The sequence below is a fragment of the Leptonychotes weddellii genome, chromosome 9 (assembly GCF_054177405.1).
Source record: "Leptonychotes weddellii isolate Sample4059 chromosome 9, ASM5417740v2, whole genome shotgun sequence".
Taxonomy (NCBI): domain Eukaryota; kingdom Metazoa; phylum Chordata; class Mammalia; order Carnivora; family Phocidae; genus Leptonychotes; species Leptonychotes weddellii.
The window spans coordinates 76,107,689-76,121,191 of record NC_138377.1 but is presented as its reverse complement, the minus strand read 5'-3'; the positions used below and the strand labels follow the sequence as shown (position 1 = coordinate 76,121,191).

At 40.7% G+C, this 13,503-nt stretch overlaps 2 protein-coding genes across 2 annotated transcripts in view; one reads left to right on the top strand and one right to left on the bottom strand.

Annotated features, from left to right (window-relative positions):
• Window positions 1–3,934, top strand: part of CATSPER2 (cation channel sperm associated 2) — a 14,674-nt gene extending 10,740 nt beyond the window's left edge. The window contains exons 11-13 of the mRNA XM_081829549.1: window positions 1,906–2,141; window positions 2,501–2,668; window positions 3,843–3,934. Coding sequence (XP_081685675.1) covers window positions 1,906–2,141; window positions 2,501–2,668; window positions 3,843–3,880 — 442 coding nt within the window. The 3' untranslated portion in view covers window positions 3,881–3,934. The remainder of the gene's footprint in view (window positions 1–1,905; window positions 2,142–2,500; window positions 2,669–3,842) is intronic.
• Window positions 1–13,503, bottom strand: part of SERF2 (small EDRK-rich factor 2) — a 152,098-nt gene that overhangs the window by 62,008 nt on the left and 76,587 nt on the right. The gene's annotated exons all lie outside the window — the stretch shown is intronic.

Below are 13,503 nucleotides of genomic sequence, written 5' to 3'. Positions count from 1 at the left end.
CCCCTATACCACATCTTCTTTATCCATTCATCTGTCGATGGACATCTTGGCTCTTTCCATAGTTTGGCTATTGTGGACATTGCTGCTATAAACATCGGGGTGCACGTACCCTTTCGGATCCCTACTTTTGTATCTTTGGGGTAAATAGCCAGTAGATACAAGTACCTTCTATGAGACAGATGTTATTCTAGACCCTGAGTATTCAGCACTGGACAAGTGAGCAGAAGGAGAAACAAGAAACTCATTCATCCATTCAAGAAATAATTATTTTTGGGGCACCTGGCTGGCTCAGTTGGTAGAATGTGTGACTCTTGATCTTGGGGTCATGAGTTCAAACCCCACATTGAGCATGGAGCCTACTTAAAAAAATAATTATTATTATTTATATAAACTTTTTTTTATTAAGTAAACTCTACACCCAACATGGGGCTTGAACTCATTATCCCAAGTTCGAGTCACATGCTGTACTGACTGAGCCAGTCAGGCGCCCCAAGAAATAAATATTGAATACTCATTAGGTGCTTGGACTGTGTCAGTGAACAAAATAGGCAATAATGCCTGTTCTCACGGAGATTACATACCGGCAAGGGGAAAGAGACAATAAACAATGAATATATAAAATGAGTAAATTAATATATTAGAATATGATAAGCATTATGAAAAAATAAAAAATAAAATAGGTGAAAAGGGATTGTAATATAGGGTGGGGATTGCAGATGGGTTATAATTTTAAACAAGGTAGTCAGGATGGCCTCATTGAAAAGGTAACATTTGAACAAAGACTTAGAGGAGGGGAGGGGATTACTGTTTGGCTTTCTATGGGAAGAGTGTCATAGGCAGAGGGAACAGCTGATGTGCTTGAAAAACATCAAAGAAACCACTGTGACTAGAGCAGGGTGACCAGTGGGGGAGAGTGCTAGAAGATGAGGTCAGAGAGATAATGGGGACCTCATCCTGTAGGGCTATGAGGGCCATTATAGAGACTTAGGCTTTCACTCTGAGTGAAATGGAGAGCAGCAGAGTAGAGCAGTGACATGAAGTGACTTACACTGAAGAAGGATTTCTCTGGTTGCGGTTGATGCACTGTAGAAGAACAAGGGAAGAAGCAGAGAGACGAGTTAGAAGGCTAAAGCTATCCAGGCAAGAGGTGATGATGGCTCAGACAACAGTGGTACCAGTGAGAAAAGATGTATTTTTAAGGTAGAATCAATAGGATTTCTTGGTTGATTGGATGGAGTATAAGAGAAGAGTTGAGAATGACTCCAAAGTTTTGGCCAGAGTAGCTGGAAGGATGGATTAGCTGAGATGGGGAAGGCTGGGAGTGGAAGAGGTTTGATGGGCAAAGAGTTCAGTTTGGGTTGAATTTGAGATGTCTATTAGACATTCAGCTGGTGATGATATGTGAGTAAAAGTTGTATATCCAAGTCTGGATTGAGGAGTGAAATCTGGACTAGAGGTTTAAATTTGCATTTGGAAGACATTTAAACTCAGGAGAAGAGATCACCAAAGGAATGACTGTAGATGGGGAAGATAAAAAGGTAAGAGCTGAGCCTCAGGGCCCCTCAAGATATAGAACTGAGAGGGCAAACTATAGTTGTGGTGTAACAGGCATAGAGCTACGGAGCGAGGAGCTAAAACTTAGCAAAATAAGGTGGAGTGTGGAATGCAGGGCCTGAGTAAAATGGAACACAGAAGCTATGTGGTGAGGGGCACTAACAGGGATATACCACGCAGGATCGTTGAAGTTGGAAGTGCTTAAAAGCTCAAATTTTGGGAGCAGTTTGGCCCTCATGACCTTAAGTCCCAGCTTCAGGGGATGGCAAGGGCCAGGGCCGGCATAATGAAAGAACTAGTCATATCTCATAAATGTATTTGAAGGAATAAAATATCTCCTTTCACTTATAGAGATGCCAGCCAACAAAGAGAATCTTTGGACTTATCAAAAGCTTTTGAAGAAGAGTCTAAACACAGTGCTGATGAAGAGGGTTCAAGAACATCTGCACTGAAAATAAAAGATTCCTTGTCAAAAACGAAGAAGTCCTCATCTTCCTCCTCCTCCTCTTCCTCTTCCTCTTCTTCCTCCTCATCTTCATCTTCCTCCTATTCCTCTTCTTCTGAGTCCAGATATTTAGATTCCATTGGTAAGCAGAGTTTCTTTCATTTGAATTCAGACTCCTCCAGGAGACATCCCAATCTTAATAGGAGCTCTCCCACTATATCTACTTCCCAGTTTTCTCCACCAGTCTGACTTTCTGGTCTTAATTGCTTGCTTTGTGCTTTCTTTCATTTCCCCTGTACTTCTGCTTCACTTTGGGTAAGTGTGGCCATGGCTGTCTTTGCTTACTGTAAAAAGTTGTCTCTCAGTGATGTTCCCTTTCCCCTCCCTGATTCCTGTTTACTCTTGCATCCCTGCTTTTCCTTCCCACATGATAGGATCTATTAGCTCTTATCCAACTTCCACAGATCTAGACATGTTTTTAAGAAGCATTCCTCCCTCCAGGTCCGTTGGACTGGGAGACTCATGTGCACCAGAATCTGCCTGGGCTAATGGAAATGGATCAGGATGACCATGTCGTTTGGCCTAGAGATTCACTCTTCCGATATTTTGAATTGCTAGAAAAACTTCAGTATAACCTAGAGGAGCGTAAGCGGTTGCAGCAGTTTGCAGGTATGGATTCAGGGCAGTCATGGGGACCAGGGGTTAAGTACGTTGGAGTAACATATTGGACTAGCATATATAACTGGGGAGAAGGAGGAGAGTGTCCACTATTTGGGCATTTCAGCTTCTGAATTTCCACCTCGCACTTAAAAAGGCAATTCCTTGGTTTGGTATGTCACATTCTTATGTCCTGATTTCTTATAATCTAGAGAGAAACTGACAGCTTGCTTCTCCAGTAGGGAAAACCTAACTCCTATGAGGTCCGAGCTTGTTTCCCAAGAGGAAGTGTCCACTTGCAGGTGTTGGGTGTTAGTATAAGGTGGGCTCTTGCTCGGTTTGTGCAGTGCTCTCCCTTTTGGACCTGTTTCTGCTCTCTGAAGGGCATACTTCAGACCTGAGCAGTAGGGCCTTACCCTCAACTTGGATAGCAATGGGGATCAGACAGTGAGCAGAGAGCTCACAAGTGCCCACTGCTTCCAGGCCCCAAAAGAGGTTTATGAATTGTAGGCTTTTCTTCCTTTCAGACCCTTCTAGTGTCAGCCTAGACAGAAGTATGTACATTATTTAAATAGTAGAGTTAATTTAAGTGGAAAACTACTTGCTCAAAATTATTTCCCCTAAATTGCTCCTTTGAAATGTCACCACTGAGAGATGAATTGACGTTAATAAATTCTCCCTCTAAAAATACAAAAACTGGAAAAGTTAGGGGCCATTTTTTATAATTTAATAGGGATTAGTGTTGTCTTTCTCATACCTAATTGTCAGCTTAATGTAAAAATAACAATGAGGAAAGAGGAATGTGTGTGTGGCAGGCACAGGAGGGCAATCAGAGGAATTTGTAACGGTGAAACATGAAATTTAGAGCAGGATGTCACAGACAGGCTTTGCCTGCTTCATAATGTTGCGTAAGGTTAATCCTGTTCTTTCCAGTTGTCCTCAGTCCTGCCTTCCCACTTGTTCTCTGGGTAGAAACAGGGTGAAAGAGAGGAAAAGGAGCAAGGTAGCTTCTTTAATCTGGGTTAATTCATCTATGGCAGAGAGTACTGCCTCATAGGGCTTAATGAAAGTAAAGGTTCATAAAGATTTGTGTGGGAGCCTAGAACCCAGAAAAGCAGAGTCTTTTAACATTTGTATGTCCTGAATATTCTTAGCTTTGTAGCCTCACAGCCCCGTCTCTTTACAGTGCAGGCACTGATGAACTTTGAAGACAAAGAAAGCTGACAATGGATGGCTTCGATTTCTTTGGCAAAAATTAATGAAAGGAATAGTTGGAAATGGAAAACTCAAAGTATAAATGTCTAATAAATACTGTTGATAATTACTTAGTGGTCTGTCTCTGAGACATAGGGAATACGGAAATGTTTAAAGTCAGGCTGAAAAAATTAGTTCAGGTGCCATTGGGGCCCATGGTCCTTGCCTTTCTACTCTTTCTACAGCTCCTGAATCTCACTTCTTTCTTGACTTTGTCATTGTAACCCCCACCCTTCCTGCATCCTTTACTTCCTGGTAGAGTCCTAATTTTACCGTCTCCCTCCCTGATGGGTACAGGCCTCTGGGGGTGGGAGGGTAAAGAGATCCCAGGAGCTGTACGGTAAATAATTGAGAACTATTGTTTCCATTGCCTATTCTATGAACACTGCTTCTCCTATCCACCATTAACTTTCATCAAACATCAGGGCGCCTGGGTGGTTCAACTGGTTAAGCCTCTGACTCTTGATTTCTCTTCAGGTCATGATCTTAGGGTCGTGGTATCAAGGCCCTTATCGGGCTCAGCACTCAGCGCAGAGTCTCCTTGTCCCTCTCCCTCTGCTCCTCCCTGCCACTCACATGTGCTCTCTCACTCTCTCTCTCTCGAATAAATAAATAAGATCTAAAAAAAAAAGCTCTTTAGGGCGCCTGGGTGGCTCAGTTGGTTAAGCGACTGCCTTCGGCTCAGGTCATGATCCCAGGGTCCTGGGATCGAGTCCCACATCGGGCTCCCTGCTCCGCGGGAAGCCTGCTTCTCCCTCTCCCACTCCCCCTGCTTGTGTTCCCTCTCTCGCTATGTCTCTCTCTGTCAAATAAATAAATAAAATCTTTAAAAAAATAAATAAATAAATAAATAAAAATAAAAAAATAAAAAAAAGCTCTTTAATCAAACATCATTTGATTAAAGGGTCCATTTAGGGGGCGCCTGGGTGACTCGGTTCAGCATCTGGCTCTTGATTTGAGCATCCACTTTCAGCTCAGGTCATGATCTCATGCGTCATGGGATCCAGCCCTAGGTTGGGCTCCTCACTCAGCGGCAGAAGATTCTCTCCCTCTGCTTGTCCCCCCTACTCACTCACAAGTGAGCTCTCTCTCTCTCTCTCAAATCTTTATTTATTTGAGAGAGAGAGAGAGAGAGACCATGGGGGGTCGGGGAGACAGAGGGAGAGGGAGGGCAGACTCCCTGCTGATTAGGGAGCAGGACCCTGGGATCATGACCTAAGCTGAAGGGAGATGCTTAACTGACTGAGCCACCCAGGCGCCCCTAAATAAATAAATCTTTTTTTAAAAAAAGGTCCCTTTATTCCATTTCCTTGCCATTGCTCCAGGCGGTGATTCCACTATGTAGGAATGTTCAAATCAGTAACTGTCCCATAGATTTTTAGTGTTAGAAGAGAGACCTCAGAGTTGGGGCGCCTGGGTGGCTCAGTTGGTTAAGCGACTGCCTTCGGCTCAGGTCATGATCCTGGAGTCCCGGGATCGGGTCCCGCATCGGGCTCCCTGCTCGGCGGGGAGTCTGCTTCTCCCTCTGACCCTCCTCCCTCTCATGCTCTCTGTCTCTCATTCTCTCTCTCTCAAATAAATAAAATCTTTAAAAAAAAAAAAAGAAGAGAGACCTCAGAGTTCATTTATCTCCCATCAAATCAGGAACACCTTTTAGAACATCCCTGAAAGGGGGTACCCAACTGAGACTTAACGTTTCTAGTTACTGGGGATTTATTATCTAGAAGGGATCCCATTCCACTGTTGGATGACTCAAGTCTTTACAAATATTTGTTACTAAACATTCTGTCATTTACTGAGTGTTTAACATGCACGAGGAGATATATATATTCATACATAAAAAACACTGAGCTGGGGGTGACTGACCGACTGAAGTAAAAATTGTCTAAAACCAAAAACCGTTATGTTACAAGGAAAAGCATTTGTTATTCCCCATAAAATGAGAAACAAAAATGTTTTAAAATAAATGTCAATATACAATATGTATTAAAAATCCTATCGTGGGTGCCTGGGTGGCTCAGTCATTAAACGTCTGCCTTTGGTTCGGGGTCATGATGCCGGGGTCCTGGGATCGAGTCCCGCGTTGGGCTCCCTGCTCCTCAGAAACAGGGAGCCTGTTTCTCCCTCTGCCTCTGTCTGCCGCTCCCCTCTGCTTGTGTTCTCTCTGTCAAACAAATAAATAAAATCGTTAAAAAAAAAATCCTATCATAAGGAAAAAAAATCCTATCATAAGAAATAGGGTATGACTATATGGAAAGAAGAGAGGGATGGGTAAAACAGGTGAAGGGGAGAGGTAGGGGGGAAAAGATGGTGGAGGAGTAGGGAATCCTATTCCAACTAGTCCCCAGAATTGAGCTGGATATCTACCAGACCACTCTGAGCACCCACGAAATCAGCCTGGGATGTAAGAAGATCTGGATCTCTACAAACAGAATATTGCAGACAGTTGGTTTCGAGACTAATAAAACAATTTCTAAGACTTAAAAAAAAAAACAGGTGAAGGGGATTAAGAGTATGTTTATTGTGATTAGCACTGAGTAATGTATAGATTGTTAAATCATTATATTGTACACCTGGAACTAATAATAACAATTGAACTAAAAAAAATCTAAAATAATAGCAATAAAAAAAAACCAACAAAAATTTATTTGGAAATTAAAACTAGAGGGGCGCCTGGGTGGTTCAGTCAGTTAAGCATCTGACTCTCAATTTCGGTGGCTCAGGTCATGATCTCAGGGTCCTAAGATTTAGCCCTGCGTAGGGCTCCATACTCAGCACAGAGTCCGTTTGAGATCTCTCTCCCCTCTGCGCCTCCCCCTGCTCTCTTCCTCTCTCTCCTTCAAATAAATAAATAATTTAGAAATACTATTTTTAGATGATTGTATACCTAGAAACCCCAAAAGAATAAAGAATTAGAGATAACAAAGGATTTCCATTAAATACAAACAGAAGAGGGTTGGAGAAAGAAACCTGGAAAACAGGAACATTTAAGGGATAGAAGGAGGAAGAGGAGTCCAAAAGAAGCCTGAGAGGGAAGAGCTGAAGAGACAGAGGATAATCATTGTAGAGTAATGTTCTTGGAGCCAAGAGAAAGGAATGGTCCAGTCAGATCTGGATTGGAGCATCCATTGAGCCTGGTAATCAGAATTCAATAAACCTAATAAGACAGAGTAAAGAAATACTATTTAATAAATCTTACATATGATATTCACAAAGTAGATGCTCATTAAGCAGCATCTTTGAGTAGCTTTGCTCAGAGTGAATCTGAGGACCAGCAGAATTGGCTTCATCTGGTAACTTGTTGGAAGTGCAGGATCACAGCTCCCATCCTCAGGGTCCTATTGAATCAAGTGTTACATATGCACGCTAAAGTTTCCAAAGCACTTCTTTATAGGTATTTAACAACATCCCCTCTTGGCTTTCTATAGCTGACTTTTTCAAATGAATGATCTATGCAGGCTGTTTCATTTTTTAACTCCTTAATGAAAATGATCTGGTTTCAATTCTACCGGAATGGAAGTTTATTCAACAAATATTTGTTGAGTTCCTATGTTCCAGACACTGTTCTAGACATTAGGATACATCAATGAATGAACAGGACAGAAATCCCTGCCCATTCTAACTAGTTCCTCATAAGATCACCAGGTAATAAATGATAAGTTCCATGAAGACTGATTTTACCTCCTCCCATTTTCCCCCAAATTATCCTTCTAGCAGCCCAGAGCCATGTGATAATAGCTGTACAAAACCAAAAACAAGCAAAACCTTTTTTGTCTAAAGACAAATATTCCCAGGTTGAAAAACCAAGCTTCACTGGTAATGAAGCCATTATTCTTCTCATTCCTTTTATCCCTGCCCTGAGTATCCCTGCTATAGGAATACCCCACTAGGGGCGCCTGGGTGGCTCAGTTGGTTAAGCGACTGCCTTCAGCTCAGGTCATGATCCCAGGGTCCTAGGATCGAGTCCCACATCGGGCTCCCGGCTCAGCAGGGAGCCTGCTTCTCTCTCTGACCCTCTCCCCTCTCATGCTGTTTCTCTCCTGCTCACTCTCTAATAAATAAATAAATAAATAATCTTTAAAAAAAAAAAAAAGGAATACCCCACTATTCCAAAGGAAGAGATTGAAGCTCTATGCCAGATAATAATGAGCATTCTTCAGGAACATTTTGCAAGTGACATTACGACTTAGATATTGTTGTGATATAACAAAATTAAAATTTTTTTCACATATAGTTTGTATTGAGCTTTTATTTTAGAGCATAGTTTCCCCCTTTGATCTCCAGTTATTACTTACATCTTCAAATACCATACTGGAACTCAAACTAATGTGTTGCCACTTGGAAACAGAAAAATTAATATTTGTTTTATTATAACATAAGGTATATAAAAAATAATTCAAGAAGGAAAGAAAAAAACTTATAACAACAGTACAGCTTCTACCTACTGTATTACTGTAATAACTAACTTTTATTTTTTTAAAGTTCAACATGGATTATTTGTTATGAATCTACATTCATTTTGCTTTATTATAATTTATCTATATATTGTAATTGTGTCTTAAATTTAATATGAAAGTTTTAAATTTTTAAAAAACGTATTTATTATACTTTCAAAGGTTTAAAACCTCAGAGAATCAGTAGGTCTCAATCCACCTCATTTCTTGAGACTTTGTACTATACTAGTTGGCCTAATGTTTCCAAAGGGATTCATTTCTTTTTTCAACAAAAGTTTTCATGTTCTTTATGTCCCAGCCATGATGTTCAGTTTTGAGGATAGAAAAACTGTTCAGGGGGCGCCTGGGTGGCTCAGTCATTAAGCGTCTGCCTTCAGCTCAGGTCATGATCCCAGGGTCCTGGGATCGAGCCCCGCATCGGGCTCCCTGCTCTGCGGGAAGCCTGCTTCTCCCTCTCCCACTCCCCCTGCTTGTGTTCCCTCTCTTGCTGTGTTTCTCTCTCTGTCAAATAAATAAATAAAATCTTTAAAAAAAAGGAAAGAAAAGAAAAACTGTTCAGTGTATGAATGCAAGCCTTTTTAAAGGCCACTTTTGGAGAGATTTCTGTTCTTTACTATAAGTAGAAATTTCACAATGTTTTACATTTGTATTTTTCCTATTTAGGTGACTTAGGGTGGGATGAAAATTTTTACCTTTTTTTTTTTTTTCCAGAGAGAACACATGCATGAGCTGGAGGGGAGAGGCAAAGGGAGAGGGAGAGTGAGAATCTTAAGCAGGCTCCACACTCAGTGCAAAGTCCAACACAGGGCTTGATCTCACAACCCTGAGATCATAACCTGAGCCGAAATCAGGAGTCAGACGCTTAACTGACTGAGCCACCTGGGCGCCCCAAACATTTTTACCTTTTTATTTTAAAGTAATTTGAGGCTCACAGAAGAGATGCAAAGGTAGTTCCTAGGTACCTGTCACCCAGCTTTCTCTAGTATTAACATCTTACATAACCAAGATATAATAATCAAAATTAATAAATTAACATTGGTAATATGCTATTAATTTAGGTATAGGCTTTACTAGGATTTTGTCAGTTTTTCCACTAATGTCCTTTTTCTGTTCTAGGTTCCAGACCAAGATTCGATATTGCATTTAGTTGTCATGTCTCCTTAATCTCCTCTGCTTGTAATAGTTTCCTTAGTCTCCTTGTCTTTCAAGACCTTGGTATATTTGAGGAGTTCTGGTCAGGTATTTTACAGAATAGGTTCACCTGATGTTTTCTCATTATCATATTAAGGTAATGAACTTTTAGAAGAATACCAGTGAGGTGAAGTGGCCTTCCCAGCACATCATATCAGGAGATATATCATAGTGATATATGTCATAACTGGTGATGTTAACCTTGATCCCTTAGTTAAGGTGATGGTGACCAGGTTTCTCCACTGTGAAGTTAACTCTTTTCCCCCTTTATAAGTAATAAGTACTTGGAAGGAGATACTGTGAGGTTATGCAAATATCTTGTTTCTTCTTAAACTTTCCTCCATTAATTATAGTTCATCAGTGAATCTTGTTTGCAGTAATTACTAAAGTGGTGTTCTATTTCTCTTGTTCCTTCTATATTTATTAATTGGAATTCTTTTTGTAAAGGACTGTCCCTGCTCTGAGGTGAACATTTTAAGTCTTTATCTTAGTAGAAGTAGCAATCTCATCACCATGGTAGCCCCTATAATATAGGCCAGGAATGTGTGGGGTAGAATGGATTTATTTATTTAACAAATCCTTTGCTTAATACTATGTGCCAGTAACTGTTAGGCACCTGGGGTACAACAAGGTGTAGTCTCTGCTCGAGACCTTATATTCTAGTCTAGTGTAAGATGAGGCTTAGATTTCTGTATTGAAGACTAGGTAGATTCCTCTGAGCATGGCATATGACCCCACAAAAGCCTTTGTAGGACCAAATAATACTTTATCTATCTGACTGATGTCCTTATTTTTAAACTTCTCTTCAGTGAGGACGAACTGGACTTCCTCCCCTCAACCTGTCTACCCCTCAACACTTCTAACCAGAAGTCTTCACTGTATAACTTCCAAATCTCACACAAATCTCTCTTGTTGGCCAACCATCACAGGGAGCCATACAGGGAAAGGAATTCTGGGAAATCAATTCCATTTTAGCTAAATTAACAAAGTTCAAAACCACTATAGATCATTTGACCATTTTACCTTCATTGAAATTTTCTTCTCCTTTGGCTTCATGACACCACTCTCTTCAGGTTTTCCTTTGGATTCCTTCCCTTCCTCTTCTGCTGTTAGCCATCTTCTTGCCAAGCTTTAAATGTGTGGTCCTCAGCCATTTTTGCTTTATACTCTACAAATTCCAACTAATTTTGTCCACTTTTATGGTTTCAACTACTGTTTGTATGCTGATGATTTCTAACTCCATTTCAACCCAGACCTCTCTTAGAAACTCCAGGAAGAATATTCATTTGTCTATCCTTAGGCATTTCATTTGTCTATCCTTAGGTAATTCATTTCTAATATGTCCAAAATTGAATTATTACCATTCCATCAAAACTGTTCTTCCTCTTCTAATCCCAATAAGGACCGAAAAGCAATTTCCCTCGGTGGGGGGGGGGTCCTCAATGACCCCCTCCCTACTTTACTCAACTAGTTCCACATTTTTTCTGAAAATCTTTCACTTAAAACACTGCTTCTTGGGGTGCCTGGGTGGCTCAGTTGGTTGGGCGTCTGCCTTCAGCTCTGGTCACGATCCCATGGTCCTGGGATCGAACCCTGCGACCCGTTCCCTGCTCAGCAGGGAGCCTGCTTCTCCCTCTCCCTCTGCTTCTCCCCCACTTGTGCTCTCTCTCTGTGTCTCTCAAATAAATAAATAAAATCTTAAAAAAACCCCACTGCTTCTTGTACCAATTTTGGTATTAAGATTCTTAGATGCAAAAAAAGAATTAATCTTGAGCTAGTCTAATCATAGTAGTAGCAACATTTAGTGGATTTGTACCAGTGCTGGGCACATCATAGGCACTTTAAAATGCAAGGGAATAGCAGTGTCTGGGTGGCTCAGTTGGTTAGGTGTCCAGCTCTTGGTTTCAGCTTGGGTCCTGGTGTCAGGGTTATGGGATCAAGCCCCCCATCAAGCCCCGCATCAGGCCCTGTGCTCAGAGCAGAGTCTGCCTGAGATTCCTGTCACCCTCTTCCCCTCCCCCTGCTCAAGCACATGCATGCTCTCTCGCTCTCTCTCAAAGAAGTAAATAAAATAAATCTTTAAAATACAAGGGAATGAACATAATTGGATTGATGTCAACAGCACTACAACCCATGCCTAAATAAAGTTCATCCAACACATATTTTCTCTGTAAGGCACATCACAGCCTTCCTGTGCTTAGGAACACTAGAAAGAACTTTAGCACTAAGCGTAAGGGCCATTTTAAACAGTGAAATCACCAACAAAAAGGACAAAAATGCTAAACTTGTGGCACTAAATTGGTCATGAAAAGGACACTGACTTATAGTATGAGAAGGCAGTGGAGCATTGCCGTATTTAATCTCAGCTGGGAACGTGCACATCAGGCGACTCAAATTTTTCACCACTCTGCATTAGTCTGTGAGTGATTATGAAAACACTGCAAGTACTGATTTCGGTTCACAAATTTTAATGAGTAGGCTAATTCACAAATACAGAACTCATAAATAATGAGAATTGATTGTAAATGTTCTGGTATAATTTGGAGCTTGAGGCTACTTGGCCTTGTGACATTGCCATCTCAACTTGCAGTTTCTAGGTTACCTCAACAGGCAAGAGATTACAGGAGCATCATTCACTAGCTCTTAAAGTCTTTGGTCATTTACTATTCACTGGCCAGAACTAATCACCTGCCCCCACCCAACAGAAAGACATCTGGAAAATGTGGGTGGGGACTGCTTGGATAGCTAATGAGCACTATATATTTCAGTTACAAAAGGCAAATCAAAAAGGGAGAAAAATAATTGTAATTTACAAAGGGAAGATTGTGTTCTTGTCAGACAGAGTACCCTATGACAGGTTTGGGACAGTGAGGATGTTTCAGATTTCTCAACTTCTCCAGCTCCTCTTGGGTATCTCCATTTCAATTGCTAATTACAGAGCATTCCAGTCACCCCCACCAATCTTATCCATTTCACTTTAGCTAGCTACATGATTAATTTCTTGTTCTAGATTTCTGTAATTTCAGTTTGTTGTTTCTGTTTTTCTCTCTTTCTCTTTGATCATTCATAGATTGGTACTCTTCTCACTCTTGTTGGACTTTACCAAACCCCAGTTGACCCTTGAACAACATGGGTGTGGGTCCACCTATACACCGTTGTTTTGTTTGTTTGTTTGTTTAGATAAATACAGTACTGTAAATGTATTGTCTCTTCCTTATGATTTTGTTAATAATATTTTCTTTGCTCTAGTTTATTAGAAGAATATGGTATATAATACATATAATATATAAAATATGCATTAATCGATGGTTTATGTTGTTGGTAAGGCTTGCAGTTAACAGAAGGCTATTAGTAGTTAAGTTTTTGGGTAGTTAAGATTTTTGACTGCACAGTGGTGGGTTGGGGGGTGCCCCTAATCACCTGCCTTGTCAAGGGCCAACTGTATAAGCAGTAACCTGCTTATATCGAATAGCTTGCTGTATTAGCTATAAACCCTAAATACTTTACCCTCAGTTGGCACGTAGTCTGAATCTTTGGTGGCAATAGGATTGCTTAACCAACCACTTGCTCCATCATCATGTGGATTGCCAAGAATTTCCCAGCCTGGGTTGAGGGAGTACTCATTGTTACTCTCTCCATTTGAGCCAACTAGTTTCATACCTGTTCTAAAGGTCTTTTACTCAAGACACTACTTTCTGGTAAGAATTTCTGCATTAATTAGGGCTCTTTAGTTTCAAATAAAATAATTCAGAGTGAGCTAGTCTGATAACAATAGTAGTAACATTTAGTGAATATTTATTTTGTACCAGTGCCTGGCACGTGATAGGTGCTTACTCTTTTTTTTTTTTATATATATTTTTTTATTTATTTATTTGAGAGAGAGAGAGATAGTGACAGAGATAGCTAGAGAGAGCACAAGAGGGGAGGAGAAGGAGAAGCAGGCCCCCA